General features: G+C 40.1%; 1 protein-coding gene across 2 annotated transcripts in view; it reads left to right on the top strand.

Annotated features, from left to right (window-relative positions):
• Positions 1-23950, top strand: part of FSTL5 (follistatin like 5) — an 803249-nt gene extending 779299 nt beyond the window's left edge. For both annotated transcript variants that reach the window (XM_040332604.1, XM_040332598.1), the window contains 2 exons: positions 12788-12912; positions 22266-23950. In XM_040332604.1, the coding sequence (XP_040188538.1) occupies positions 12788-12912; positions 22266-22968 (828 nt within the window). In that variant the 3' untranslated portion in view covers positions 22969-23950. The remainder of the gene's footprint in view (positions 1-12787; positions 12913-22265) is intronic.
• The last annotated feature ends 3252 nt before the right edge of the window (positions 23951-27202 follow it).

The following is a 27202-nucleotide window of genomic DNA, read 5'->3' as shown; positions in this document are numbered from 1 at the left end:
CAAATGACAGTTTTCATCTAGGCACTCTTTCATGTGTAAATCTCATACCCCTGACAATGGATGACATAAAAGACACTTCCTAATGACCTCTGTACAACCAACACTTGAACAATACTTTGCCTGATCTGAATACACCATTCAAAAACTTGTCAATGAGGTACAGCATTGTTCACATCTCTATTTTGTGAGGTGTCCAAAAGCATTTGGATACCAAAATAACATTGTGGTACCCCATAGACAGAATAGCTTAAAAAGGGTGCAACCAACAGCCCAAACCCCCATCCCATGTGTCTACATTTTCAAGGCCTCTGCTGATCACATTTTTAATTTCCTTACCTTCCTGTCTCTCGCTCCTCGTTTCTCACGCTCGCCTAATTACCGCGTAAGATGCGTAATCACGGCGTAAACCTTTTAAACACTCCGCGTATTTATGAAACCCCGCCCTCGTCACCTTTGCGAGGCCCCTAATCAATGAGTTTAGGAAATATGGCGTTAACTGTGTATGTTCTGGATGCGCTCGAAGATTCTCCGCGTAACGGACGTAAACACGTTGTTTGCATTCTCTACACTCCGCGTATGTATTAAACGCCGCCCTCTTCTCCGCCCATGGCGTAAGAATTCATCTTTTCCACGCCCATAATCTCTGTGGGAAAGGAAAGATGGCGATGTCACACGAGCGGGCACGATGCTCTCATGCCACAAGTGAAGGGACAGAGGCAGGGACGTCCCGATCAAGGAAAAGAAGATATAAAGCCACTAATATGCGGTTCCAGGAAATGGTGGAGTTAGTTTACATCATGCGAAAGAAGGACTATGATGGGGAATTAGGGCCATACAAGACCCCTAACCGCCGAAAGGCACATATTATGGACAAGGTGGCGAGGAGAATGCAGAGGATGTTTGGGATCACCAGGTCCAAGGAACAGCTGAGGAAACGATGGTCAGACTTAAAATTGAGGGAGCCACATCAGATGAAGAAAATACTTAAAATTCTGCGTAAAAGTAAGTAAATATATATTGGGGTTGGGGGGGGGGGGGGGTGGTGATTGTCTGCAATAATGTGTTGCCATGTATATTTCACCATCTGCCTCCTTGGCCAGCTTGTAATTTTAAAGACATGTTGTTATTTATTTTTTAGAACATAAATAACTACATATTTACAAACAGTGTTCTTAGTAAACAACGTAACATCACATAGTTTATCAGAAAGGCTCGGTTATTCCAGGAACAACACACCTGGACATGGCTCACTGGCCAAAAACTTTGTTTGTAAACATTGTGTAAAAGCTAGTTCTAGAAAAAAAAAGTATGAGAATGGGAAAGGCAAACAGGATTCATTCTAAAAACAGTGGTAATAAAGCAGATGTTTTCACATCTGCAATGCAGAGCACCTGTGTCTCCCCAAATCAAAAATGGGTTTTGGTAGGGTCTCCCAGAAATACAGTTTAGGGGGGACATCCATGTGTGTCACTTTGCTAAAAAGGGGCAGGATCAGAGCTTGCCATATAGAAGTAATTGCAAAATGTAGGTTTGGTGAAAGATAAAAGTAACTAAATGAAAGCATCTTCTAAGCAATGTGTGCGATTTATGCTCTCCAATATCTGTGTGCTGATGAGTCTACATTTTTTTTGGTTTATTTCAGGGGAAAGAAGTCGCCAGCATTTGGAGGAGGCAGAGAGGGCCAGACAAGGCCAAAATCTGCCATCTCAACATGTGGAGGAGGAGGAGGATGTGGAAGGAGAAGAGGATGTGGAAGGAGAGGAGAATGTGGAAGGAGAAGAGGATGTGGAAGGAGAGGAGGATGTGGAAGGAGAGGAGGATGTGGAAGGAGAGGAGGAAGGAAGAAAGGAGGAAGGAAGAGAGGAGGAAGAAGTAATTTTGGACTTAGAAGTCATAGCAGATGAAGGGCAAGTGGCGGAAGAACAATTTGGCGAATTGAAAGAAGGTGGATTGATGGATGAAGGAGGAGTCCAAGATGATGGGGAAGTGGTGGAAGAAGGAGGAGTGATTGAAGATGATGGGGAGGTGGTGGAAGAAGGAGGAGTGATAGAAGATGTCGAAGAGGTGGAAAGGAGAAGCCCATCAGGTCAGTGTCACCCTAGCTTGATTCAAAAAAACATATGTAGATAGGCCTCATTGAAAAATAATATTGTAAATGCCATTTTTTTTTTTTGTTTTAGGGGAGGAGGATGGTGTGCCAATATTTTCACGTGCAAGTGCTGCTATAATTATTCAGCAGGTAATGGAGTGCAGCACTGAAATGCACAATATGCGTGAAAGGATGTTTCTCATGGAACAGAATGTAACAAATGTCCTTTTGGAATGCAGCACGGAAATGGACAATATGCGGCAAAGAATGATGGTGATCGAATCTAATTTTAAGAACATTATTGACATGATGGGCCGTGTCAAAGACTGAAACACCCCCCGCCCATCCCCCGCCCCCACAAACATTTTTACAGTTTGAATAATGAATACGCCAAAATTTGAAGATACACACACAGTGTGCCAACATGTGCTATCTGCCATCACAGAATATCTAATGTCTGTGCTTTGTGGGTCCAACCCCCTCCTCCATCCTCAAGTAGTTGAGAGGAAGGGTTTGCTCCCACAAAACACAGACATTGATCACCCATGATGTCAGATAGCACATGTGGCCATTTGTCTGTTGAACCAATGACATTTGGCGAGTTTGCACTGAATGTGTGTATCTTCCAATTTTGGCGTGTTCCAGTGTGAAAGCACACCATGACTGACTGCTGTTGTGAGTTTTTATATTTTTGGAATTGGATTTTGTTACTTTTTGACCATGTTGAACATTTTGGGATACTATAAAGTTTAGACCATAAAGAATAAACAACGCCAAAAATTTTTTAAAATATATATATAGAATTATAAATCTCTCTAATCACTGAATTTAGTGAAGTAGAGATTTGACTCTAAATTCTCACCTAAAAATTTTCTTTTAGAAAAACACACCAAAAAAAAAAAAAAATGGTAAAAAAATTATTGTTTTTTGTGCCTAAAAAATATGGCCAAAAAAAAATTTAAGGCGGTAAACACCCCACCAAATATAATCTATATATATATATATATGTAAACAATAAATCTAACTATATTTGAGGAAAAAAAAAGTGAACTTGTTAATAAATGTATAATCTGCATAATATTTTTGGTTGAATTACCTGAACAAAAAAAAAAAATTTTAAAAAAATTTTGAAGACTCCTAAGTACAAAAGCAGGGAGTAATGAAAAAAATATAAAATTATTTTTGGGGTCATGAACAAGCAAAAATTAAAAAAAATTGACCTCAACATTTACAAATGGAGTTGCTTCTTATTTCTAGACTCAATACCCTGTTTGTAGATGAGTGAATACTGTGCAAAATGTGGTTAGTTACTAAAAGTGGAGAAATCAATTATGCATTACAATTGAAGAAGTTAGTTAGAGAACCAGGAAGACAGAAAAAGAGAAAAAGCATTAATGACAAACAACTGTATAAAGTCCAATGGTCTAATTATTTATTATTTTTTAGAATATTCCTTTCTTTGGGGGCCGAATTAGAAAGAAATATGATCTGGCATAGCAATGGCCCCCCGACCCATGAAGTACTCAACATATTTGTCGCGTACCTCACGAGCTGATTGGGGGGCCAAGCCAGCGCGACCAGTGTCCAGCCCGGGAAGGGGATCTGAGGGTAGTCTTGCCTCAGAACCGATGTCGGGTAGGTACGTCTGGGAGTGCCTGCGTAAAAAGTTGTGCAAAATGCAGCAGGCAAATACAACGGTGTCCAATTTATATTCCGCCAGATGTATCGATGTCCTGAACAGGCGGAACCGGTTGGTGAGTATCCCAAAGGCATTCTCGACTACCCTCCGAGCCCTGGCCAACCGAAAATTAAACACACTCCTCTCTGAGGTGAGGGTCCTCTGGGGAAAAGGCCGCATGAGGTGAGGACCAAGCCCGAAAGCCTCGTCCGCTAGGAACACAAACGGAAGTCCTTCCACATTATCTTCATCTGGTGGCAATGCCAGACCACCAGCTTGGAGACGATCATAGAAATCAGTCCGTGCGAACACTCCCCCATCAGACATCCGGCCGTTCTTCCCCACGTCCACATATAGAAACTCATACTGTGCCGACACCACCGCCATCAACACAATACTATGATAACCCTTGTAATTATAATAGTAGGACCCCGAGCGGGGTGGGGGCACAATGCGGACGTGTTTCCCATCTATTGCTCCACCGCAGTTTGGAAAATCACACCGCTGGGCAAATTGGGAAGCCACAGACTGCCATTCCTGTGGTGTGGAGGGTAGCTGTGGGGACAAACAAAATTAGAGATTTAGTACTTTGTAACAAATACATCCTACAAGCATCCTTGTGACAGTTCACAGTATTAAAATTGCATTAGAAAAATGTGCATGGAGAATTTGGGAAATGAAATATATAGGGCCACTTCATTAAGAGACTCCACAGCCCTCTGATGGGGACAATAAAAGTTTGAAGGGGGGGGGGGGGGCACAAAAACCAAAAAGTCCTGTTTGAAAAAATGGCAAGGTGGGTTTGTCCCTAGGATAGCATGCTGGACAGGTTAATATTGGGTAAGGGACAAATATGCAGGTAGGCCAAGAATAAAACATGTAAAACTGATATCAACATGCATAGGGAGAAAAGGTAACGTTAGTTAAACACACAGCATATCTGGGAAAAGAAAAATAAAGTTAGTTGGCCACATTATTAGAGCCAGGAAACTTACCTTAATATACTCCTCATGCATAACTTTGATGATGGCAGCACACGTGTCCGGTATGATGACCCCAAGCGCCTGCGGAGAGATGCCTGTCGAGAACTTGAGGTCCTGCAGGCTCCTCCCAGTCGCCAGGTACCGCAACGTGGCAATAAGCCTCTGCTCGGCCGTGATGGCTTGGCGCATCACAGTGTCCTGCCTCGTGATATAGGGGGACAGAAGATCCAGCAGACGGTTGAATACGGGGTCCGTCATGCGGAGAAAATTCCTAAAGTCATTAGGATTATTCTCCTGGAGTTCCCTAAGCAGAGGCATATGTGAGAACTGGTCACGCTGGCGCAACCAATTCTTGGTCCAGAAACGCCTCCGCCCCCTGTTTCTGGCCAAAGTACTGGACAAATGAACATATCCAGCAGCCATCCCATAAACAGCACCAACTCGCGAAAATTGACGCTGCTGCTCCATCATGGCTTCAAACCGGCCGGCTGGTCAGTCAAGAACACACTGAAACAGAAAGCACTCGCAAATCCAGCACTACCTGCGACAAACGCGTGACAAACAGATACGAGCGCACAGGATGCAACTGCTAAAGCAGAAACAACCTGCTTGCCTATAGCCGAATGACAACTACGTTACCGCAAGCACACGCACTGAACCCGTGAATACACGCTGTCAAAGCCTGGAGACCGAGAAGCGCGAATCAGCTCTAACCAAACCTTCACTAACACGAGCAAACACGTAACTAGCAAAAGAGGAACAGAGGGCGGCGCCATTAACTTTGGTCTTCCCCTTTATAGTGACGTCGTACGTAGTTTACGTGCACGCGTTCCGGTACGACGGGAATTTGGTCCGCTGGTGTGTACACGCCAGCGGAACAAAACACAAATCAGCCTTGTACGCCGGAAACTGTCGGGCAGACAGTTTCCAGCGCACAGATCCGGTCGTGAGTACAAGGCCTTAAAGGCATAATCCACCTTTGGGACCATGTTTCATGTTACATGTATATTCACAGTGTAATATGAAACATAATTATGGTACATTCCTCAACCCTCCATGTTCAACCTCCTCTGCCCCAACACTTATCTGAATCAGACATATACGTGTGATGCAAATCGGTGATGGATCCTGCTGCTGTAAAAGTCTGTGTAGTTCCTGTTTGCCTTACACTGTGGCAAACAGGAGAAAGGAGAGTAAAGGTAGTCCGCTGTGTCAAGGCCAGCCTTATGCAGGGAAGCAAAAGCAATATCCAGGATATGTAAAAGAAGAAAAGAATGCAGGCACCTCTGAGTGTGGACTGTAACATATATAGTAGACCACAATAGTAAAAACTCACATTTTAATACTAAATGACAGGCACATCTTCATGTGTATAGTCCGGTGATGCATCCATGGCATAGGTCTGCAGGAAGCATCGTCCTGGCAGGCAAGATGGTGGTGTGTAGAAGGAAAGCCAAGGAGAAGGGGTGGAACTCTCTCTGGACCGCAGCGCTGGTTGGGATGATGTCAGTGGCATGTTTGCAACACAGTTCCAAGCGGGTGTACTCTGGTGGTGGGAGGAATGCATGCTCCTTTTGTAAGCAAGCTTATAATTTCAGGGGTTCAGAACCCCTGAAGACATCATATATAGGCTGACAAATTGGCGCGTTGGGTAGTGTTTGAGATACGTCATTTCCAGTCAGCTGGAACGCAGGAGGAGTGCTTACCGGCAATACATGCTGATCCTTGTCTTCTTTAATGTAAGTGCAATACAACCTTCTTTTTAAATAAATGATTCAAAATTACTGCACCATGAGAGTATCCTTTCCTCTCCCTCTCTATATGGCCACATTGGAGCTTTGAATATGCTACCTATATATATTGAATGGATTACAGCAGTGATTTGGATTCATTAATGTGACCTTATGTATGACATCTTTAACTTTCCCATATGCGCCAATGTATGATATAGGAGCGCAGTTCTTTTGCTTCTTTTTCACTTTATTTTTCTATGTTTACAACACGCAGCTCGTTATTCTGGTTTGTTTGTTTTTTGGTCATTGATTTGCGTGGGTTTGGTACCTAGTGGTTCCTATATTTTCTTAATACTCAATGTCCTCCGGCACCTGCCGATCATCAGAAAAACACAGAGAACTGAGACATGCCTATGGGTTTTTATTACTGGCCACCTAATGCAAACATGCAACGGCTCCCAGTCTCTGGCTATTATTGGGGTCAGGAGGGACAGCCTTCTCACAGTGATCATATGATTGTGAAGGCCGTCCTGCCCCCATGTGTAAAGACCCAGTTAAAGGCCCACTGCTACTGGGTGGGAAGGTGTTGACTAATCACTTTTGGTTAACTACAGTATATTCAACTAGTGTCCCCCCCCCCAAACCATACCAGCCCACATGCTCTTAACATTTGGAAGACACCTTGATATGGACAAAGACTTCATCCCTACATCTCTGTCCTGGTGAATATGGGCTTCTGTGGGGCAGAATTATCAGGATCAGAAATCCCTTTCAGCATAAAGGAGTTCTCCATATTTACACTCCCACATGAATAAGTATGGGATACATAACACCCTTGTTACTCAGTAAAAAACATGGCAAATTAAATACACACATACCATTACAAAATCCTTTATTAATAAAAAAAAACGATGTTTTCCTTGATGTAAATCCAATGTCAATCGCAATGAAAGACCCCTGCAGACACCCACACTGCAGTAACGCTCATCCACCACATGTCCATCACTAAATGACAGCTCCCTGGTTGGAGGTTTGAGCAGACTGGTTGGCATTTTGGCCAAAATAGCCTACTTAGTCCACCTTCTCAGCAAAGTTCACATAGCTTGAATTTGGGTCAAACTCATGGACAACCCAAGCCTAAAAGCTCTTTCCCAGTGTCAAGTGTCCCAGTGTCAAGCTGATAGATGTTCCTAAACTTTATCTGGTATATAATGTTATATTCCAGTTTGTACTGTTGTAGTATTTTTGTATATATGTATGAAATATTTTTTTACTTAAAACCATTTACTGAAAATACATAAAACATGGTTGATTCCAATGTGCAATATGCATTTTTAATGTGAACACTGCATTCAAATTATCAACAATGCTTTTTAAACTGTTGGATTTGTACGGTACATGAATGATCAACACACTGGTAGATTAAAGTAAGCCTTTGGCCGTAGCACACATAGGTAACACTTACATATTGAAGTGGCCTCATCTAGGTATCCACTGTACTAAATCAAGTTATTACTGTATTAATAATCGATATTCAATCATTCATATTGATGAGGAAAGTTCCAAGAAAATCCGATTAGTTCTCGTGTAAAAACTGAAAAATGTATTTAATAATAAAATAGAAAAATATTACAAGAACAATATCAAAATGTAGAATATAAAAATAGCATCAATACGTTTTTTATTCTTAAAAATTAAGATTGTATAAATGTATCTTGTGTGTGTCATGTGTGAGAAGGTTTGTCAGCGTCCTTCAATGTTTCCAAGTGTGTCAGCATCTGCCCACCTGTCTTTTTGTGACTAGCTTTTGCTTCACAACTCAAACCCATCCAAACAGCCCCCACCTTTCTAAAGAGGCTGATTTAATGTTCTGCTGACTCTTAGGCCGCGTACACACGGTCGATCCATCTGATGAGAATGGTCCGACGGACCGTTTTCATCGGTTCACCGCTGAAGCAGACCGATGGTCTGATGTGCGTACACACCATCAATTCAAAAAACGATCGAGTCAGAACGCGGTGACGTAAAACACACAACGTGCTGAAAAAAATTAAGTTCAATGCTTCCAAGCATGCGTCGACTTGATTCTGAGCATGCGCAGGTTTTGAACCAATGCTTTTGTATACTAACCATCGGTTTTGACCGATGGTCAGCCGTCCATCGGTTCGATTTTAAAGCAAGTTCTCTAATTTTTGTCCGAAGGACAACAGACCGATGGGCCATACACACGGTCGGTTTGGACCAATGAAAGTGGACTTCAGGCCGTTTTCATCGGTTTGGACCGACCGTGTGTACACGGCCTTACAGTTCCACAGAAAGCCCACAAATTTCAAACATCTTCTTTACGCAGGAGTGGGAGTTATTCAAACTCTTATGCATTAAAATTTCTGAGGAATGGCATGTAAGAAGCTGTGACAAGAATCATTTAACATATACAATATACATTTCTTTTAACGTCTAAATCATATACTAATATATATATACTAATATGTATATTATATTCATTGAAAACCAAATGTTCTTATTAATATCCAAATAAAGAAATATTGGAATATTAAAGAAGTTATATCTTATACTTAAAATACTTTTACATCTTAAGAAATAAGAGACCTTTTTTCTCTTTCGATGTGAGGATGGTAGAAGAAACCAATTCAGACTAATTACTACCACATGTTCTCAGAGACCCAATTCATTCAATTATTTGTTAATTGATTAATTATAGATATTAGATTAAAAAAAAACTTTCTAACATCCGCATACTAGATCAGATTTACTATAAAGGATGGTTCATACATATAGTTGAAAAACAACAGAATTTTCTTATTAAGAATCAGACAAATAACTCTCAGACTGGACAAAATGAAAGAGATGTATGATTGAACACTTGTACTGTATGTGTGAATTACATCAAAGCGTTTAGAGGTGACCAGTTTGTCAGCTGTTTGTCTTATTCTTAAAAAAAAAAAAAATTCAGTGTGTAAACCATCATCTTTTAGCTTTGGCACTGCACTGGAATCAAGACAGAGGGTTGGTAGCATCTTAAGTAGCAGCAAGGACTCATGAGTGTGGTTTAGGGTTTCAGGAGTATGTTTTATTGTTTTTCTTTAAGATCAAAGGGCCAGATCCACAAAAGAGATACGACGGAGTAACTGCTGTTACTCCATCGTATCCCTTGTCCTAACTTTGGAACTGATCCACAGAAGCAGTTTTCCAAAGTTAGGCAGAAGATCCGGCATGTGTAATTGAATTACACTGCCGGATTTTAGGATGCAGTACCGCATCCGCCGCTGGGGGCATTTTGAGTCGAAATGCCGCTTCTAGTATGCAAATTAGCACTTAGGGCGATCCACAAAGCTTTTCAGCTTTGTTTTTTCGCCGTAAGTTTTAGTTTGCAAGTGTAAAACTAGGGCTGGTTTTACAAAGTGGAAAGTTAGTAACACCATGTAAAAGCCCATTCAAGCGACGGCATTTGGTATGCATTCCTGAGGGAGAACTCCACGGCAATTTGTAAAATCAAAACCGGCATGGGTTCCCCCCCCAGGAGCATACCAGGCCCTTAGGTCTGGTATGGGTTGTAAGGAGACCCCCCCTACGCCGAAAATTCGACGTAGGGGGTCCCCCTACAATCCATACCAGACCCGTATCCAAAGCACGCTACCCGGCCGGCTAGGAATGGGAGTGGGGACGAGCGAGCGCCCCCCCCCTCCTGAGCCGTACCAGGCCGCATGCCCTCAACATGGGGGGGTTGGGTGCTCTGGGGCAGGGGGGCGCACTGCGGGCCCCCCCACCCCAGAGCACCCTGTCCCCATGTTGATGAGGACAGGACCTCTTCCCGACAACCCTTGCCGTTGGTTGTCGGGGTCTGCGGGCGGGGGGCTTATCGGAATTTGGGAGTCCCCTCAAATAAGGGGGCCCCCAGATACCGGCCCCCCACCCTAAGTGAATGGATATGGGGTACATCGTACCCCTACCCATTCACTTGGAGGCAAAGTGATAGTTATTAAACACACAACACAAGGGTTTTTAAAATAATTTATTAGTCTGCTCCGGAGGCCCCCCCTGTCTTCTTTAGCTCTAATACCAGGGGGGGCTTCTTCCACTCTCCGGGGGGGGTCTTCTCCGCTCTCCGGGGGTCTTCTCCGCTCTCCGGGGGGGGTTTCTTCTTCCGCTCTCCGGGGGGGTCTTCTCCGCTCTCCGGGGGTCTTCTTCTATCCTCGCCGCTCTCCGCTGTTGACTCGGCGCACCCCGGTTCTTCTCCAGCTTCTCCTTCAGCGCTGGCTGCCTGCTATCTTCGTGTGTTAGCTCAATTACTAGCAGGCAGCCAGCACGGTCTTCTGTGACGTAATATTCTTCTCTTCTCTTCTTCTCCCTTCTTCCGATGTTGACACGACGCCTCTTCTCACTGCAATGATGGAAGTGCGCCTTGCATCCCATTTATATAGGCCTCACCGTCCCATCATGCTCCGGTAGGTACCCACGTGGTGGGTGCCTACCCACGTGCACCCACCACGTGGGTACCTACCGGAGCATGATGGGACGGTGATGCCTATATAAATGGGATGCAAGGCGCGCTTCCATCATTGCAGTGAGAAGAGGTGTCGAGTCAACATCGGAAGAAGGGAGAAGAGAAGAGAAGAAGATTACGTCACAGAAGACCGCGCTGGCTGCCTGCTAGTAATTGAGCTAACACACGAAGATAGCAGGCAGCCAGCGCTGAAGGAGAAGGCACCGGACAGCTGGAGAAGAACCGGGGTGCGCCGAGTCAACAGCGGAGAACGGCGAGGATAGAAGAAGACCCCCGGAGAGCGGAGAAGACCCCCCCGGAGAGCGGAAGAAGAAACCCCCCCGGAGAGCGGAGAAGACCCCCGGAGAGCGGAGAAGACCCCCAGAGAGCGGAGAAGACCCCCCGGAGAGTGGAAGAAGCCCCCCCTGGTATTAGAGCTAAAGAAGACAAGGGGGGCCTCCGGAGCAGACTAATAAATTATTTTAAAAACCCTTGTGTTGTGTGTTTAATAACTATCACTTTGCCTCCAGGTGAATGGGTAGGGGTACGATGTACCCCATATCCATTCACTTAGGGTGGGGGGCCAGTATCTGGGGGCCCCCTTATTTGAGGGGACTCCCAGATTCTGATAAGCCCCCCGCCCGCAGACCCCGACAACCAATGGCAAGGGTTGTCAGGAAGAGGTCCTGTCCTCATCAACATGGGGACAGGGTGCTCTGGGGTGGGGGGGCCCGCAGTGCGCCCCCCTGCCCCAGAGCACCCAACCCCCCCATGTTGAGGGCATGCGGCCTGGTACGGCTCAGGAGGGGGGGGCGCTCGCTCGTCCCCACTCACATTCCTGGCCGGCCGGGTAGCGTGCTTTGGATACGGGTCTGGTATGGATTGTAGGGGGACCCCCTACGTCGATTTTTCGGCGTAGGGTGTCTCCTTACAACCCATACCAGACCTAAGGGCCTGGTATGCTCCTGGGGGGGGGAACCCATGCCGGTTTTTTCTTTGAAAATTGGCATGGAGTTCTCCCTCAGGAATGCATGCCGAGCGACGCTGTCAAATTTTTTTTCCCCGACGCAACTTTTTTAAGCCGGCGCGATCCACAAAACTCGGCGTAATGTAACTTCGCGCATGCGTAGTACGGCCGACGCGGGAGCGCGCCTCATTTAAATGGGACTCGCCCCATTTGAATAGGAACGCCTTGCGCCGGCCGGATTTAAGTTACACAGCCTGAAATTTCTAGGTAAGTGCTTTGTGGATCGGGCACTTAGGTAGAAATTTTAAGGCAGTGTAACTTAAATGGGATTTTTTAAGTTGCGCCAGGTTTTTGTGGATCTGGCCCAAAAGGTTTAATTTAAAGAATTCTTGAAACAAAAACTTTTTGCTTCTCCATTTAATTCATGCAATTGTAAAATATAAAATCTGAATTTTCCCACTGGGAATTTAAGAAACTATTTAAAATGAAAAAAAAAAATATTTGATTTGTTGGAAAAAGGGAAACAACAAAAAGTTAACAAAGTAATACAATGACAACTGATTTACAAGAACAGATTAAAATGGAGACAAGAGAAACATCTTTTTGTTGGTGGTTTAACAATGAAATGACACCCCTAAGCAGCTGTAGTGGGCAGCACCTACAGTTTTACAGGCTTTAAATTACTTCAAATGTAGCCAGTTATCATAAGATGAAAGGGCATTGTACACTCATTGAAATCTCAAAGAAAACATGTACTGCAATTGAATTTTTTCTAGACTATGTCATACTTTTATGATGGTTACATTCTTATTTATTCTTTTTACTATTTGCAGGTTATTACACAAGCAAGTGGAAGTGTTTCACATCATACCATCCATACTCAGCCAGTTGGAAAGCATTTTGACAGAGTTGATGACTTTTTCATCCCGAGTACAACGCTGATAATTAATCACATCAGGTACAAAAAGTATTACGAATTTGGTTCTAAGTAAGCCTCAAATTACCATTCTTTCATAACAAAACTGTCATAATTTTCCTGGAAATTAATGTCAGTATGGATGCACGGCTAACAAACTTCAGTGAATGCTGATAAAATTAAAGTTATACAACACATTTTTTTCACTTGATCATTCAAATGTCAGGAGATTATATAGTTAGTATTGATTAAAATGGCATACATACTTAATGTATTCCACTAAGCAGAGTTAACTGAATTGTACACGTTGCATGCAAAGGGCAAACAAGAGTAAATGACCTTTATAAAATATCATATAACGTCTACATGAAACGTCACACACAAAAAAAACTATTATTACTGTTATTCTTTTTATTTGGAGATTTTGTTCAAACATTTAATAGTTTGGGTTCTGTGAATAATATATTATTCAGCAGATAATATAAATGTATTATAGCTCATAGATTTATCATTTCCAAATTTACATACATGACTGACTTTTTCATATTTTTTTTGTTAAAGGACCCTTATAATAGCTTTGAGTCATTCTTTTTAAGTTTTTAAATTTGAAAATTATATTTTAAAAACATACTTTTTATACATGATAAATGGGTTACACTGGCATGTTTTGTGTGGCTCAAGACATGGATGAAAGTGTTTGATAACAGATGAGTCTCTCTTCTGATTTATTACGTTGTGTGTAAATGTAACCTTCAGTTGTTGGGCTCTGTAATCAAATGACAGGTGGCAGAGAGTTATTTATGTTTGCTGTTGTAAACTTAGCAGAACGTGGGAGCGGTACCTCTCAAAACCAGGTACCATCTCACCTTCCCCCCACAAAGTGCCAAATGTGGCACCAGATGGGGGAGAAGGCAGACAAGTGGAGCTTCCCCTTTAAGCATATAACACTTCTCTTGCTGTTTTTCCTGTGCACAGCATATCATTTTTTTTATCTTAGGTAAATATAGCATACATATCTTTTTTTTAGGAAACTTAAGCTGGCCATGCACATTTAACACATATGAGGTTCCTCCATCCATGCTAAACAGCACTCATAGATGAATTCCTCTGTTGGCTGGTTGCAAGTAGTCGCTGTGTATCCAAAAAAATTCCAACAGGTTCCTTCTCTAAAAGTCAATTAAATGAGGAAGCGGATCCCACTTTAGGCTGAAGACATTTTGATTGTTATGCCCTGTACACACGATCTGAATTTCCGTCGGGATAAACCCAGGCGGATTTTTCTGACAGAATTCCATTCAAGCTGTCTTGCAAACACACTGTCACACCAAATTCCGACCGCCCATAACGTTGTGACGTACAACACAATGACGAGCCGAGAAAAATTAAGTTCAATGCTTTCGAACATGCGTCGACTTGATTCTGAGCATGCATGTTTTTTTCTCCGTCAGAGTTCCATACAGACGAACGGAATTTCAAAATTTTTTTCATCAGAAAAATAGAGAACATCTTCTCTTTTTAAGTCCGTCAGAATTTCCGATGGAAAAACTTTAATGGGGCACACACACGGTCGGAATATCCAATGAAAAAATTCCGTCTGACTTTTTCCATCGGACATTCAGATTGTGTGCACAATGCATAAGAGGTGCTTTACAGCAGCTGTTAGGCCTCGTACACACGATAGGTTAAACCGTCTGATGGACCATTTTCATCGGTCAAAACCGATCGTGTGTGGGCCCCATAGGTTATTTAACCATCGGTTAAAAAAAACCCAACTTGCTTTAAATTTATTCCTAACCGATGGGAAAAAAACGATCGTTAGTAGGCACAACCATCAGTTAAAATGCTCAGAATCAAGTCGACGCATGCTTGGAAGCATTGAACTTTGTTTTTTTCAGCACGTCGTTGTGTTTTACGTCACCGCGTTCTGACACGATCGTTTTTTTAACCAATGGTTTGTAGGCGCGACGGACCATCAGTCAGCTTCATCGGTTAACCGATGAAAACGGTCCATCGGTCCGTTCTCATCGAATGGACAGATCATGTGTACGCAGCATTACAGAGTTCCTTGGTTGTGATTGAAAGATGTTTAAGTTGTTTAGAAATCTGTTTTCTTCAGTGCTTTTATCGTGCTTTTTTAAATAAGACGAACATATGTAGGGATAAAAATAACATACCAATTGTTAATTATATGGTTTATTTTCATTTTTGCTTATCTGCTCACTTTATACAGTAACACAAATCTTTTAGGTAGCTGTAAATTGTTTGTCTTGGAACTTGATTCTTGTTTGTAGGAACCTGAGCATATAGCAAGCTAAGGCACAACAGAAGCTAGATGGATGTGTGCATACTAGCTGTGATTTGGAACTTATACAAATGTTTACTTAGCTGGCCGCAAGTGTGTTTTAATGTGCATACATGTGGTGAATGAGTAATGAGCACCATATTTAAAATATTTTTTCCGGTCTAATTATAATTATAGAAAGAAAAATGTTGAATATTTTATCATTTTTTTCCCTGACACTACTGGTATATTTTTATAGCAGTATTAAACACAAAAGCAAACATGTTGCAGGTTAACAATTCTTAGATGTGATGAATGCCTTCATACAGTTTTTTTTCTTGTTTTTGTCTTTCTTACTTTTATTTTTAAGTAGTGATCTGGCCAGTAAATTAGTTGTTTTTCAAAATAAGAAGCTCTCTTGAAATATGTATCAGTTACAGAGATGAGACAAACCATTTACCGATAGCAGGGTCTTTACAAATAATCAGTTTTTTTTATTTATGTAATACATGTATCCAAAAAGAAAAAAACACACATTTGCTGTAACTGCTTATAAACTATTAGCTGAAGTTTGGCTTCAATTTGTTGGTTTATTTATATGTGTTCATATAACACCTCCTTCCCCCAGACTGGCAATGTTGCTTTTCAAAGGTGCCCCTATGCTCCTCCATCTTGAGTGGGGCACTCTAATACAGGATGTGTGTTACTGGCCAGATCACAAGGTGAAAACTAATGGTTGGTAAGCTGCAATATATAAAATGTTTGGTTTACTACTGCAAGTGCTGTAGTCACAGTGCTAGCATTCTAATATATTTGATCAAAAATATACCATAGTCCGAGATTCAAAACATAGCAGAGAAATTACAATAACATTTATATTAAATTAAATATAGTTTGTAAAAGTGAAAAAAAAAAGTGACATGCCTACATTCTGTGCATTTTAATTGTATTTTTTGTCTCATTTGTTAGTTTAACATCCCTGGCATTATAATTCTTTCAGATTTTTGGTGCTGAAAGCGGTACTATTATTTTGCATGGAAATTTGGCGTTTTATATTGTAGGCCTGTAATTCCTAGGAATAACACACTTACATTTGTCCAAACACGAGTCTAGTAGACATCCCGGGTACGATAAAGTTTGAAACACAAAATCATAAATTATAATAAATAACTATAAATAATAATAACAAATAATAATGTAATTATAATAAAAAATATTCAATAATGTAATCAAATCAAAAACACTGAAATTTGCTCAGTTGCAGAATTGTCGCTGTCATTACTTTTAGTGTTTGATGATGAATTTCCCCACAAATCGCTAACATTCAATTCTGGAAGTGATTCTAATTTATTATCGCTGTTTTCTAGCTGGTCTAAAACCACTTTTGACATTAACAGACACTTTTTGGTTGCTATGGACAATCTCCAGTTTCCAGGCAGAAAGAACAGTTTTTATAATAGAAACTGCATTCAGGACACTGGATAGACCACTAGGAACAAAGGGTATGTGTAATTATTTGATACAGTACTGTAATCTGTAAGATTACAGTATACTGTATCTATATTGTGTTTTTACTTTTTTGAATTTGGCACTGAACTCGCCCCCGTGCGTCGTGCCACTTGGGAATAGAACTCGGCGGCACTCGGCAGTCACCAGTGTGTGAATCGAGCGAGATGACAGCACACACACACAGTGGGGACACATTGCAGGATCCAGGAACAATGTAAGCAACTCCCTCTGTATCCTGCAATGCGATCCCGAGATCTGTCTCGGGTTTACCACTTTTGGTATGTAAAATTCCCCCCGAGCCTGATAAGGGAATACCGCTAGGCAGGTTAAAGAAAAGTAAATAATTATAGAAAAAAATAGCCTAAAATTTATTTTTAGTCATTATAGTCTTAAGAATTGATTTAAAATTTTAGTTTGAAAAGTTCAGAGGAGACAGGAGTTTTAATTAATTTGGGTACATGTTTTTCAAAGCAAGTGTGCTCACAATGTTCCTGTGCATTCACACTGTACTTTTGTTACTCAAACCCTCTGAAAATGCTGCCACACTGATTAATCCTTCTAGATGTCATTTATTGGACCCTAAAATAGTATCTCCAGTTTTACGAACCCATTTTGTGCTTTTGTTCTTGTAAAAAAAATTAATTAAAGAATATGTAAACCAAACATTTCATTTTCCTGATATGTGCCTGCTGTACCATTTACTTGTATGACAGAGTATCCTGTTCTCTTTGTATTGCTTCCTTTGTGTGAAAACCCTGGTAATCCTGCTAGTCCATCTGCCTTCCTAATAAAAACCGACCACTCTATAGAGTAGAACACACATTGGTTAGTTCTCTAGCTGTGCTGAGAACTCAACTTGCTCTCCTCCAATGATCAGACTTGTCCTGACACCTTCCCCTGCTCAGCCATTCACTCAGAAGTTCAGTGTGCCACTGCTTCTCCTCTCCTAGCTCTTATGCAGCTGAGAACAGAGGGAATGTGATCACTTATAAAAAAGGGAAAAGGGTATTTAGAATTTATATATATATGTGTGTGTGTAGTGTAAATAATACTGTGCTGTGGTAGTGTAAAGAATTAGATAAGAAAAAAATATGTGTTAATGTGTATTAAACACAGTGTGCTGCTGCGACCAACCATGTGAGATACGTCATGGAGAACAAATGTAAAAAATAAAAAATGGCTGTGCTGCGATGTGAAACTGCTAAGTAGCAAAGAGTGAAAATATGTGATTGATGATCAATAATAAAAAACACCCTATATGTGTTTAGGATCACCTACACCCCACCCTCCAAATGAAGACGGGGTAGATGAAATAAAGTGATATAACCTAAAACCTAGTGGGACAGTACCTGTCAATAGAACCTTGATGATGCAAACTGGCCACTCACAGGAAACTATCTCATCAAAGTACAGTTTATAAAGAAATATATGAAAATACTGTATAAACATAAAAAATCATAATGAAATTAAAGTCCAAATTAAGTCCAATTGATCCAGTGCTGATAAATTCCTCCCCAACTGTGAAAAACAGCAGTGATAAACAAAACACCAAATGGAAAAAGAAAATATGGAAATTGATGGTTGTCTTTATTTAAAAAAGGAAAAATGCACTACAAGTCACAGCACACAAAACGGGAGTAAAACAGCTGACGTGTTTCGCACTATAAATTAGTGCTTAATCATAGCTGACAACTATAAAACATCACATCTGATATATAGCAAACTTTCAAAGACATGTGATCAATGCTAACCCCTAAAAAGGTCAAAACGAATTGACCAATAGGGTTGCCAGATCTGAATCCCTAACCACAATCATCTGTGTGTGAATAGGTCTCAGAGATCACTAAGATTTAACCCCAAAATGTCTAGATTATTGGAAAATATATAATGAAAAATTAATATAATAAATGTTTCTTGTGTAAAAAATTCATATAGATAACAAAATGTAGTTCATGTTCAAGAGATTTAAATAAAGTGACCGAAACTATATGAATTTATCTGTAAATATAATGAAACCGTATAAAAAAATGCATTAAAATAAAATTAGATTGAATTAGATTTCATAGGTGTCTGTGTCTAGTGATACACGACTATTGTTATAATAATTGTGTATACACACCCATTAACTAATAAGTAAATAAATAAATATATAAATAACTAAAAATGCCCTTTGTGATGCGATTTTATAGTGAAAATGCATAGTGTGTAGGGGATGAAAATGAAAGTGAAAATAGAGCAGTGATAAACAAAACGCCCAAGGAAAATGTGATAATCCCCCATGGATAGAAATGCCGCCACCAATGAAATCACTGCTGCTTACCGGATTTCCTGATCTCATAAAAACGAGAATAGCTTATGGCTCATAACCCAGCCAAGGTCTCTTTCCAAGCGAATTCCTCTATTGTCCAGTACAAGTGAATCCCAGTAGGAATGGAAACTCAATCCGCCATTCAATCCCATATGATAGAGCAAAAAGAGGAAAGGCTCGCATAGCGTAAAACAGCTTAAAAGCACTTTAATAAACTTTAAAAACAAAGATCCACTCACATTGGTGTAGAAATATAATAGCGTGTCAAAAATAGAAAAGCCAGCCGACTCCCACAGCCCGTACGTTCCAGATGCCCCTGGACGACGTCATCTGTGACAAAACGACGTAGGGAAGAGCGGCGTGCTGATGATACCGCATACCATACCACTCAGAGTCCCAGAATGTACGGGCTGTGGGAGATGGCCGGCTTTTCTATTTTTGACACGGTATTATATTTCTACACCAATGTGAGTGGATCTTTGTTTTTAAAGTTTATTAAAGTGCTTTTAAGCTGTTTTACGCTATGTGAGCCTTTCCTCTTTTTGCGGCACCGATTTTATTGGTGGCAGCATTTCTATCCGTGGGGGATTATATATATATATATATATATATATATATATATACCTTTCTTAGAAAACTTAGGTAATCAAAGATGCAAGAATTCAGGGCTTTAGATCCCTTCTCAGGCTTTATATACCGTATTTATCGGTGTATAACACGCACAGACGTATAACACGCACCCTAACTTTAAGAGGGAAGTTTCAGGAAAAAAACTTTACACAGCCCCCTGCGTAAAACACGCAGGCACAGTTTACCCTCTATTTTCAGGGTAAAAAAGTGAGTGTTATACGCCAATAAATACAGTAGTTGTAAAAGAAGAGCTACAAAAAGGGACTTAAGGGGCCAATATAAAGTACAGGGAGTGCAGAATTATTAGGCAAATGAGTATTTTGACCACATCATCCTCTTTATGCATGTTGTCTTACTCCAAGCTGTATAGGCTCGAAAGCCTACTACCAATTAAGCATATTAGGTGATGTGCATCTCTGTAATGAGAAGGTGTGTGGTCTAATGACATCAACACCCTATATCAGGTGTGCATAATTATTAGTCAACTTCCTTTCCTTTGGCAAAATGGGTCAAAAGAAGGACTTGACAGGCTCAGAAAAGTCAAAAATAGTGAGATATCTTGCAGAGGGATGCAGCACTCTTAAAATTGCAAAGCTTCTGAAGCGTGATCATCGAACAATCAAGCGTTTCATTCAAAATAGTCAACAGGGTCGCAAGAAGCGTGTGGAAAAACCAAGGCGCAAAATAACTGCCCATGAACTGAGAAAAGTCAAGCGTGCAGCTGCCAAGATGCCACTTGCCACCAGTTTGGCCATATTTCAGAGCTGCAACATCACTGGAGTGCCCAAAAGCACAAGGTGTGCAATACTCGGAGACATGGCCAAGGTAAGAAAGGCTGAAAGACGACCACCACTGAACAAGACACACAAGCTGAAACGTCAAGACTGGGCCAAGAAATATCTCAAGACTGATTTTTCTAAGGTTTTATGGACTGCTGAAATGAGAGTGAGTCTTGATGGGCCAGATGGATGGGCCCGTGGCTGGATTGGTAAAGGGCAGAGAGCTCCAGTCCGACTCAGACGCCAGCAAGGTGGAGGTGGAGTACTGGTTTGGGCTGGTATCATCAAAGATGAGCTTGTGGGGCCTTTTCAGGTTGAGAATGGAGTCAAGCTCAACTCCCAGTCCTACTGCCAGTTTCTGGAAGACACCTTCTTCAAGCAGTGGTACAGGAAGAAGTCTGCATCCTTCAAGAAAAACATGATTTTCATGCAGGACAATGCTCCATCACACGCGTCCAAGTACTCCACAGCGTGGCTGGCAAGAAAGGGTATAAAAGAAGAAAAACTAATGACATGGCCTCCTTGTTAACCTGATCTGAACCCCATTGAGAACCTGTGGTCCATCATCAAATGTGAGATTTACAAGGAGGGAAAACAGTACACCTCTCTGAACAGTGTCTGGGAGGCTGCGGTTGCTGCTGCACGCAATGTTGATGGTGAACAGATCAAAACACTGACAGAATCCATGGATGGCAGGCTTTTGAGTGTCCTTGCAAAGAAAGGTGGCTATATTGGTCATTGATTTGTTTTTGTTTTGTTTTTGAATGTCAGAAATGTATATTTGTGAATGTTGAGATGTTATATTGGTTTCACTGGTAAAAATAAATAATTGAAATGGGTATATATTTTTTTTTTGTTAAGTTGCCTAATAATTATGCACAGTAATAGTCACCTGCACACACATATATCCCCCTAAAATAGCTAAAACTAAAAACAAACTAAAAACTACTTCCAAAAATATTCAGCTTTGATATTAATGAGTTTTTTGGGTTCATTGAGAACATGGTTGTTGTTCAATAATAAAATTAATCCTCAAAAATACAACTTGCCTAATAATTCTGCACTCCCTGTATTATTAAGTTCTACACTTTCTGCATTAACTGATGGCTGACACAGTACAAGACTCTAATACTGCTAAATTAATTCAAATTACTAATTTATTTTTAGGTATACTTAATGCCATTTCTGGGTCATCTTTTTTAAAACAATTTTTTTCCTTTAAAATTTTTAAATATTTTAACATATTTAATGTTAAAGAAATATGAGTAATATGCTCATAAGGAAAATTAGATAAAATGTTCATTTATATTTTAAATCATTATATTGTAAGTTTATCACGTGACTTATATAACCAAAAAGAACTGTACTTTTTAAAGCAAAGAAAAAAGTGAGCTACATATATGAAAAACCCAATGGAATGTCTAACAGGGACAAATCCATTACTTTTAACCCACTATTATCTAGCAGTGAACAAAGACATTAAGTCCTTAGGTATTAATCGTTTAGCTGACAACTTACTATCCTTTGTAAACTCTGTAGCATACGCTATTAAATATCAGACAGAGCCACATCCATAGAAAAGAATGTGTTCCTGACAGATTTAATAACTGAAGTCAGTGGGAGTCTAAATCGGCAGTTTAATTGGTCACAGAATACAACACTTCCATTACAAGACATACTGTAAAGTCATCATTACGATTCAAAAGCATGGTAACAATTTCAAGTCCAGAACAAGAAAGTCTGCATGAGCAAACCAGTGCTTTCTTCATATTAAATTATATCTCTACCTTCCATTTACATAATTTTGCTACATTTGTCATAATGCAAGACAGAGTGGATTTTTAAAATACAGAGATTGCTCTCCAAACCACTTTCTTTCTTCTTTCAGGTTTGGATTCATCCTTCACAAAGAAGAAGCAGCACTTCTAAAGATTGATTTGGAAACTATGTCCTACATCAAGACAGTCAGTTTAAAAGATTACAATTGCATCCCTCAGTCTTTGGCTTACACCCATCTTGGGGGATATTATTTTATTCACTGCAAACCTGATACAACAGGAGCTATCCTTCCACAAGTAATAGTGGATAGTGTAACTGATGTTGTCATTGGCTATAACAAGGATGTAACTGGTCTCCCATATATCTCCCCAGATGGACACTACCTTGTCAGCATTGATGACATTAAAGGAGTAATGAGAGTACAATTAATAACAGTCCAAGGAGAAATTAGGGATTTATTTGACATTCATACTAATCTGCATATATCTGATGTGGCCTTTCAATCATCATTCATAGAAGCTCATCAATACAATGTCTATGCAAGTTCAAGCACACAAACTGATGTACTCTTCGTAGAACTCTCATCTGGTAAGGTGAAAATGATAAAGAGCCTTAAAGAACCAGTCAAGCTAGAAGAATGGCCATGGAGCTCCAAAAATCGAATTATCATAGAGAGTGGCCTCTTTGGACAATACTTAATGACACCCTCTAATAATTCTCTGTTTATTCTAGATGGAAGACTCAACAAATTAAACTGTGAGATCACTGAAGTTGAAAAAGGCAACACAATTGTTTGGGTTGAGGAAGCGTAGGATTTGCAGCTTAATGTTTTCATTATTTCTTTCTTTTTTTTTTCCAATGGGGATATTTGTTTCTTTTAGGTTGGCAAGCATTTGCAGATTTACATATTTTAAAATAATTTTGCAGATCCCAGAAGGTTTTTATTTTTTTCATATTTTAGTGAGTTGCACTTAACTGTTTACTAATTAGCTCTACACACAAAATGTATAATTATATAACTTTGTATAGTTTTCATAAAATGATGTCTAAAAAAACAAAAATACAAAATGTTTTTCCAGGAACAGAAATAATGATTTTAGTTAATTATCAGGACATGTTTATGTTTCATTAGTCAAGTATGTCTGATTTTTTTTAGAAACAGTCTTGTCCCTTGTTTGATTTGTGCCTTGGGTGGAACATTTTATAAGAAACAAACAAAAATGGAAAATTATAACGTGTTTCCAGTACATGTTGTGATTTGAACCCAAGCACTTGTTTATCATAAATCGAAATCATAAATTATGTCATTACTTACTTTGTTTCACTAAGTTTTTAAAAATATAATAGTGGAATGTGCTACTGGCATAACATCATGTAGATTTTTGACATTTCTCTTTTAAATTAAGTTTGTCAGGGACTGATTTCAGGTATAAAACATAATTACAAATTGTTCAGTAAATTTGTATTTTCATTTGTATTACTTCTAATTTAAGGATGTTGCAAGGTGATTGTTTCATACTACTACAATTAATAGCAAAAAGCATCAATCTATGATTATGTGTAGTGAAATATCTTGTGGGTATATACTTATTTTACACTTTAGTATTTTTATATTACTTATGGATCTACACTTTACATTTGAATTTATTTCAAAATGCCATTGCCTGGCTGCTAACAGACCTTGTTGTTCTTTTTTTGGCATTTTAAATGGTTTATGTTGTATCAGTTACTTGTACAACACTACTCTTTGTGAGAATGGTGGTAGAAAGAATAAACATAAGAATAATACCAAAAGGGCAAGCTGAGATAAAGAGATAATACAATTTTATGGCAAGTATAACATCATAGCACTCCACCATCATTAAAAAACAAATAGTCAGCCCACACACATTTTGTTGTGAATGAAAATACTTTTGAGGAGCTCCTCCAAGCACAAGACGCATTTGTAAAGGTCCAGTGATTTTGGTGGTTGTTATTACTGAAAGTAATGTGTGAAAAATGGCAGAGCATAAAAGGTAGGAAACCTTGTTCTTTTTTCTGCTTAGGTTTCTCAGTAGAAACTCAAGAACATTCATTTGGTTGGTTCACATAGAAGGCCACATATGCTATGACACCTGGATTCCAAGCATTCCTTTCTGTTACTCTCTTGCTCTTTCTAAAAAAGTGGACTAAATATGTATATGCATAACAGAAAGTGAAAAATACTAGTGTGAGTGCAGATTTTTCATAGACAGTTATATGACTTAAGCCCCTACACTATTAGATTTTCTGCAGATTTGTCTCTTCAGATTTACCAAAACCATGTAGTGCAAGGGCCTTTCTGATTGCATACAAATTGAAACTTAAGATTTGACCTCATATTATATGGTTTTAGTAAATCTGAAGACAAAAATCTGCAGAAAATCTAATAGTGTGTATTGGGTCTTATATCGGCAGTCCCCAAGTTATAGACATCCGACTTACATTCAACTCATACTTACAAATGGAGGGAAACAACAGGAAGGTCTACATGTTTCGTGGGTATTCTGCTTCTTCAGGACCCACAAGGATTTGCATATTCAGAAAGCTTATTCACAATTGTAAAAACAATTCTACCAAGAAAAATGGCAGAAACAATAAGGATATGATCATAATAATAGGACAAAGCTTTATAATACATAGACACAGGTCAGAAATCCATATATATATTATACATTCCTTGTGTATGGCATTAATTACTAAAAAAATTGGTATTAAACCCTTACTCTAGAAGAAATTAAGTTAAGTTGTGCAAGGGGGAATCACTAATTCGTTGTGCGGATACAAATTCAACTTAAAGTGGAGTTCCACCCAAAATTGTAACTTTCGCTTTAAGTGCTGGTGACCACCTGACATGTAATTTTTTTGGGGAGGGGCGGGTACCCAGTTTTTACAGACACCTAGCTCTCACTTCCTCCCCTGGCACCGCAACACCGAAAATAAGTGCCCCCCCTCCCTGCAATCTTTCAATCTTTGGGGACACATCACAGGTCCAAGAAGATTGGCCAGTCATTCACAGCATGCAGCACAGCTCACACATGCTCAGTGTGCGACCGGCTGTGAAGCCACAGCTGGACACCCACAGTTAGAATGCCGGGGTCTTGTTTGTAAATCAGGGACTGCCTGTAAAATAAAATAAATAAATAAAAAACACAAGTTAGCCATAAATGGATTGAAAATCAGCCAGCTTCTGCCAGTGTGGCCGATGCAGTTGAGCAGAAGTTGATCGGTATTCACCCTGTTGGATAAAAGCCACTTACTCAGTAGGCTGTAGGCTGCAGTGCTGATTTGTGTATTCTGACAGCGGGGGAGTCTCTCCACTGTCAAGGAGATTCCCACTGGCTGAACAAAAAACTTAAAATGTATGGCCAGCTATACAGGCATACCTCACTTTTAAGTACACAATGTGGTTTATTTACTATAGCTGAAAAGTGCAAAATCAGGCTCACTTCTGCATAGAAACCAATGAGCTTCCAGGTTTTATTACCAAAGCTTAATTGAACAAGCTGGGGTTAGAAGCTCATTAGTTTCTATGCAGAATTGAGCCTGATTTTGCACTTTCCAGCTTTAGTAAATAAACCCCAATGTATACTTAAAAGTGGGGTATGCCTTTACATGAGATGGTAAATTCATATTGCTGCGGTAGCATGTCTTTATCTTTTAGTGCAACAGATCTGCATACACGTTTAAATGTCATAATACAAATAATCCTTTACCTTAATTATTCCATTTAGTAACACAAAATGAATTTTGTCATATTTCATCACATTAATATGTCTTGAAATAATACTAATGGAATTCCATTATTAGTGCAATGAGCGTTTATGTTAAAGGATAACTCAAAACATTGCATATAAAATAAAAAACTAAGGGCCAAATCCACAGCCCCGCAGCGCAACGTAACTTACGTGATTTAAGTTACACTGCCGCAAATTTCCTAAGTTAGGTATCGATCCACAACACACTTACCTGGAAATTTGCGGCGGTGTAACTCAAATCCGTCCGGCGCAAGGCGTGCCGAATCTAATGGGGCGAGTCCCATTTAAATTAGGTGCGCTCCCGCGCCGGACGTACTGCGCATGCTCCATCTGGTAACTTACCCAACGTGCATTGCGCTAACTGACGTCGCTCTGACGTCATTTGCTTAGACGTTAACGTAAATGGCGTCCAGCGCCATTCACAAACGTCTTACGCAAACGACGTAGAGTTTAAAATTTCGATGCGGGAACGACGGCCATACTTAATAGGGCTTAGTCAAATAGGACTCAGCCCTATTTTTACGCGGCGTAACTCGACGTAAACAACGTAGATTTAGCGCAACGGGCCCGTCGGAACGTTCGTGGATCGCCGTAAGTGTTCATTTGCATATTCTAGGCCGGCCGCAATGGCCTCGCCACCTAGCGGCCGGCCTAGAATTGCATCTATAAGATCCGACAGTGTAATTCAATTACACATGTCGGATCTTCTGCCTATCTATGGTAAACTGATTCTGTGGATCAGTTCCATAGATAGAAACAGGGATACGACGGCGTATCAGTAGATGCGCCGGCGTATCCCTTTTGTGGATTACACCCATTGCATATACAGTTGCTATACAAGCCATACTGTGATTAAATGTTATTAAACATTATCTTTCATTTTCAATCTGCAGTACTTTCTGTAAAATGCAATATCGCAAACCCAGAGTAGTTCTGTACACAAGTGCAGCAGTTGATTGATAATTATAAAACCACTCCCATACAGATTCACTTGCTCACATGGACACAGACAAACACACAGGGATTTCTTCAGAATAACAAAATATAGGAATCTGCAACAATGTTTTTTTTTTAAATGCTTGCAATGTACATAGATCATCCAGAGGGATTTTTTTTCACAGCAAAGGCGGAGTTACTTTTAAAGTTACCAGCATCAAGCAATCAGGAACAATTCTTGTTTTAATAGCTACCAGATGCCGATGTCTGGCTGGTTGCAATTTTTTTTTTAAATTACATGATTAAATGAACCCAGAATTGTTCAGTCTGATAG

This window comes from Rana temporaria, chromosome 1, assembly GCF_905171775.1.
Source record: "Rana temporaria chromosome 1, aRanTem1.1, whole genome shotgun sequence".
NCBI classification, from domain to species: domain Eukaryota; kingdom Metazoa; phylum Chordata; class Amphibia; order Anura; family Ranidae; genus Rana; species Rana temporaria.
Note: the sequence above shows the minus strand (reverse complement) of the source record. Positions and strands in the feature narration are given on the sequence as shown.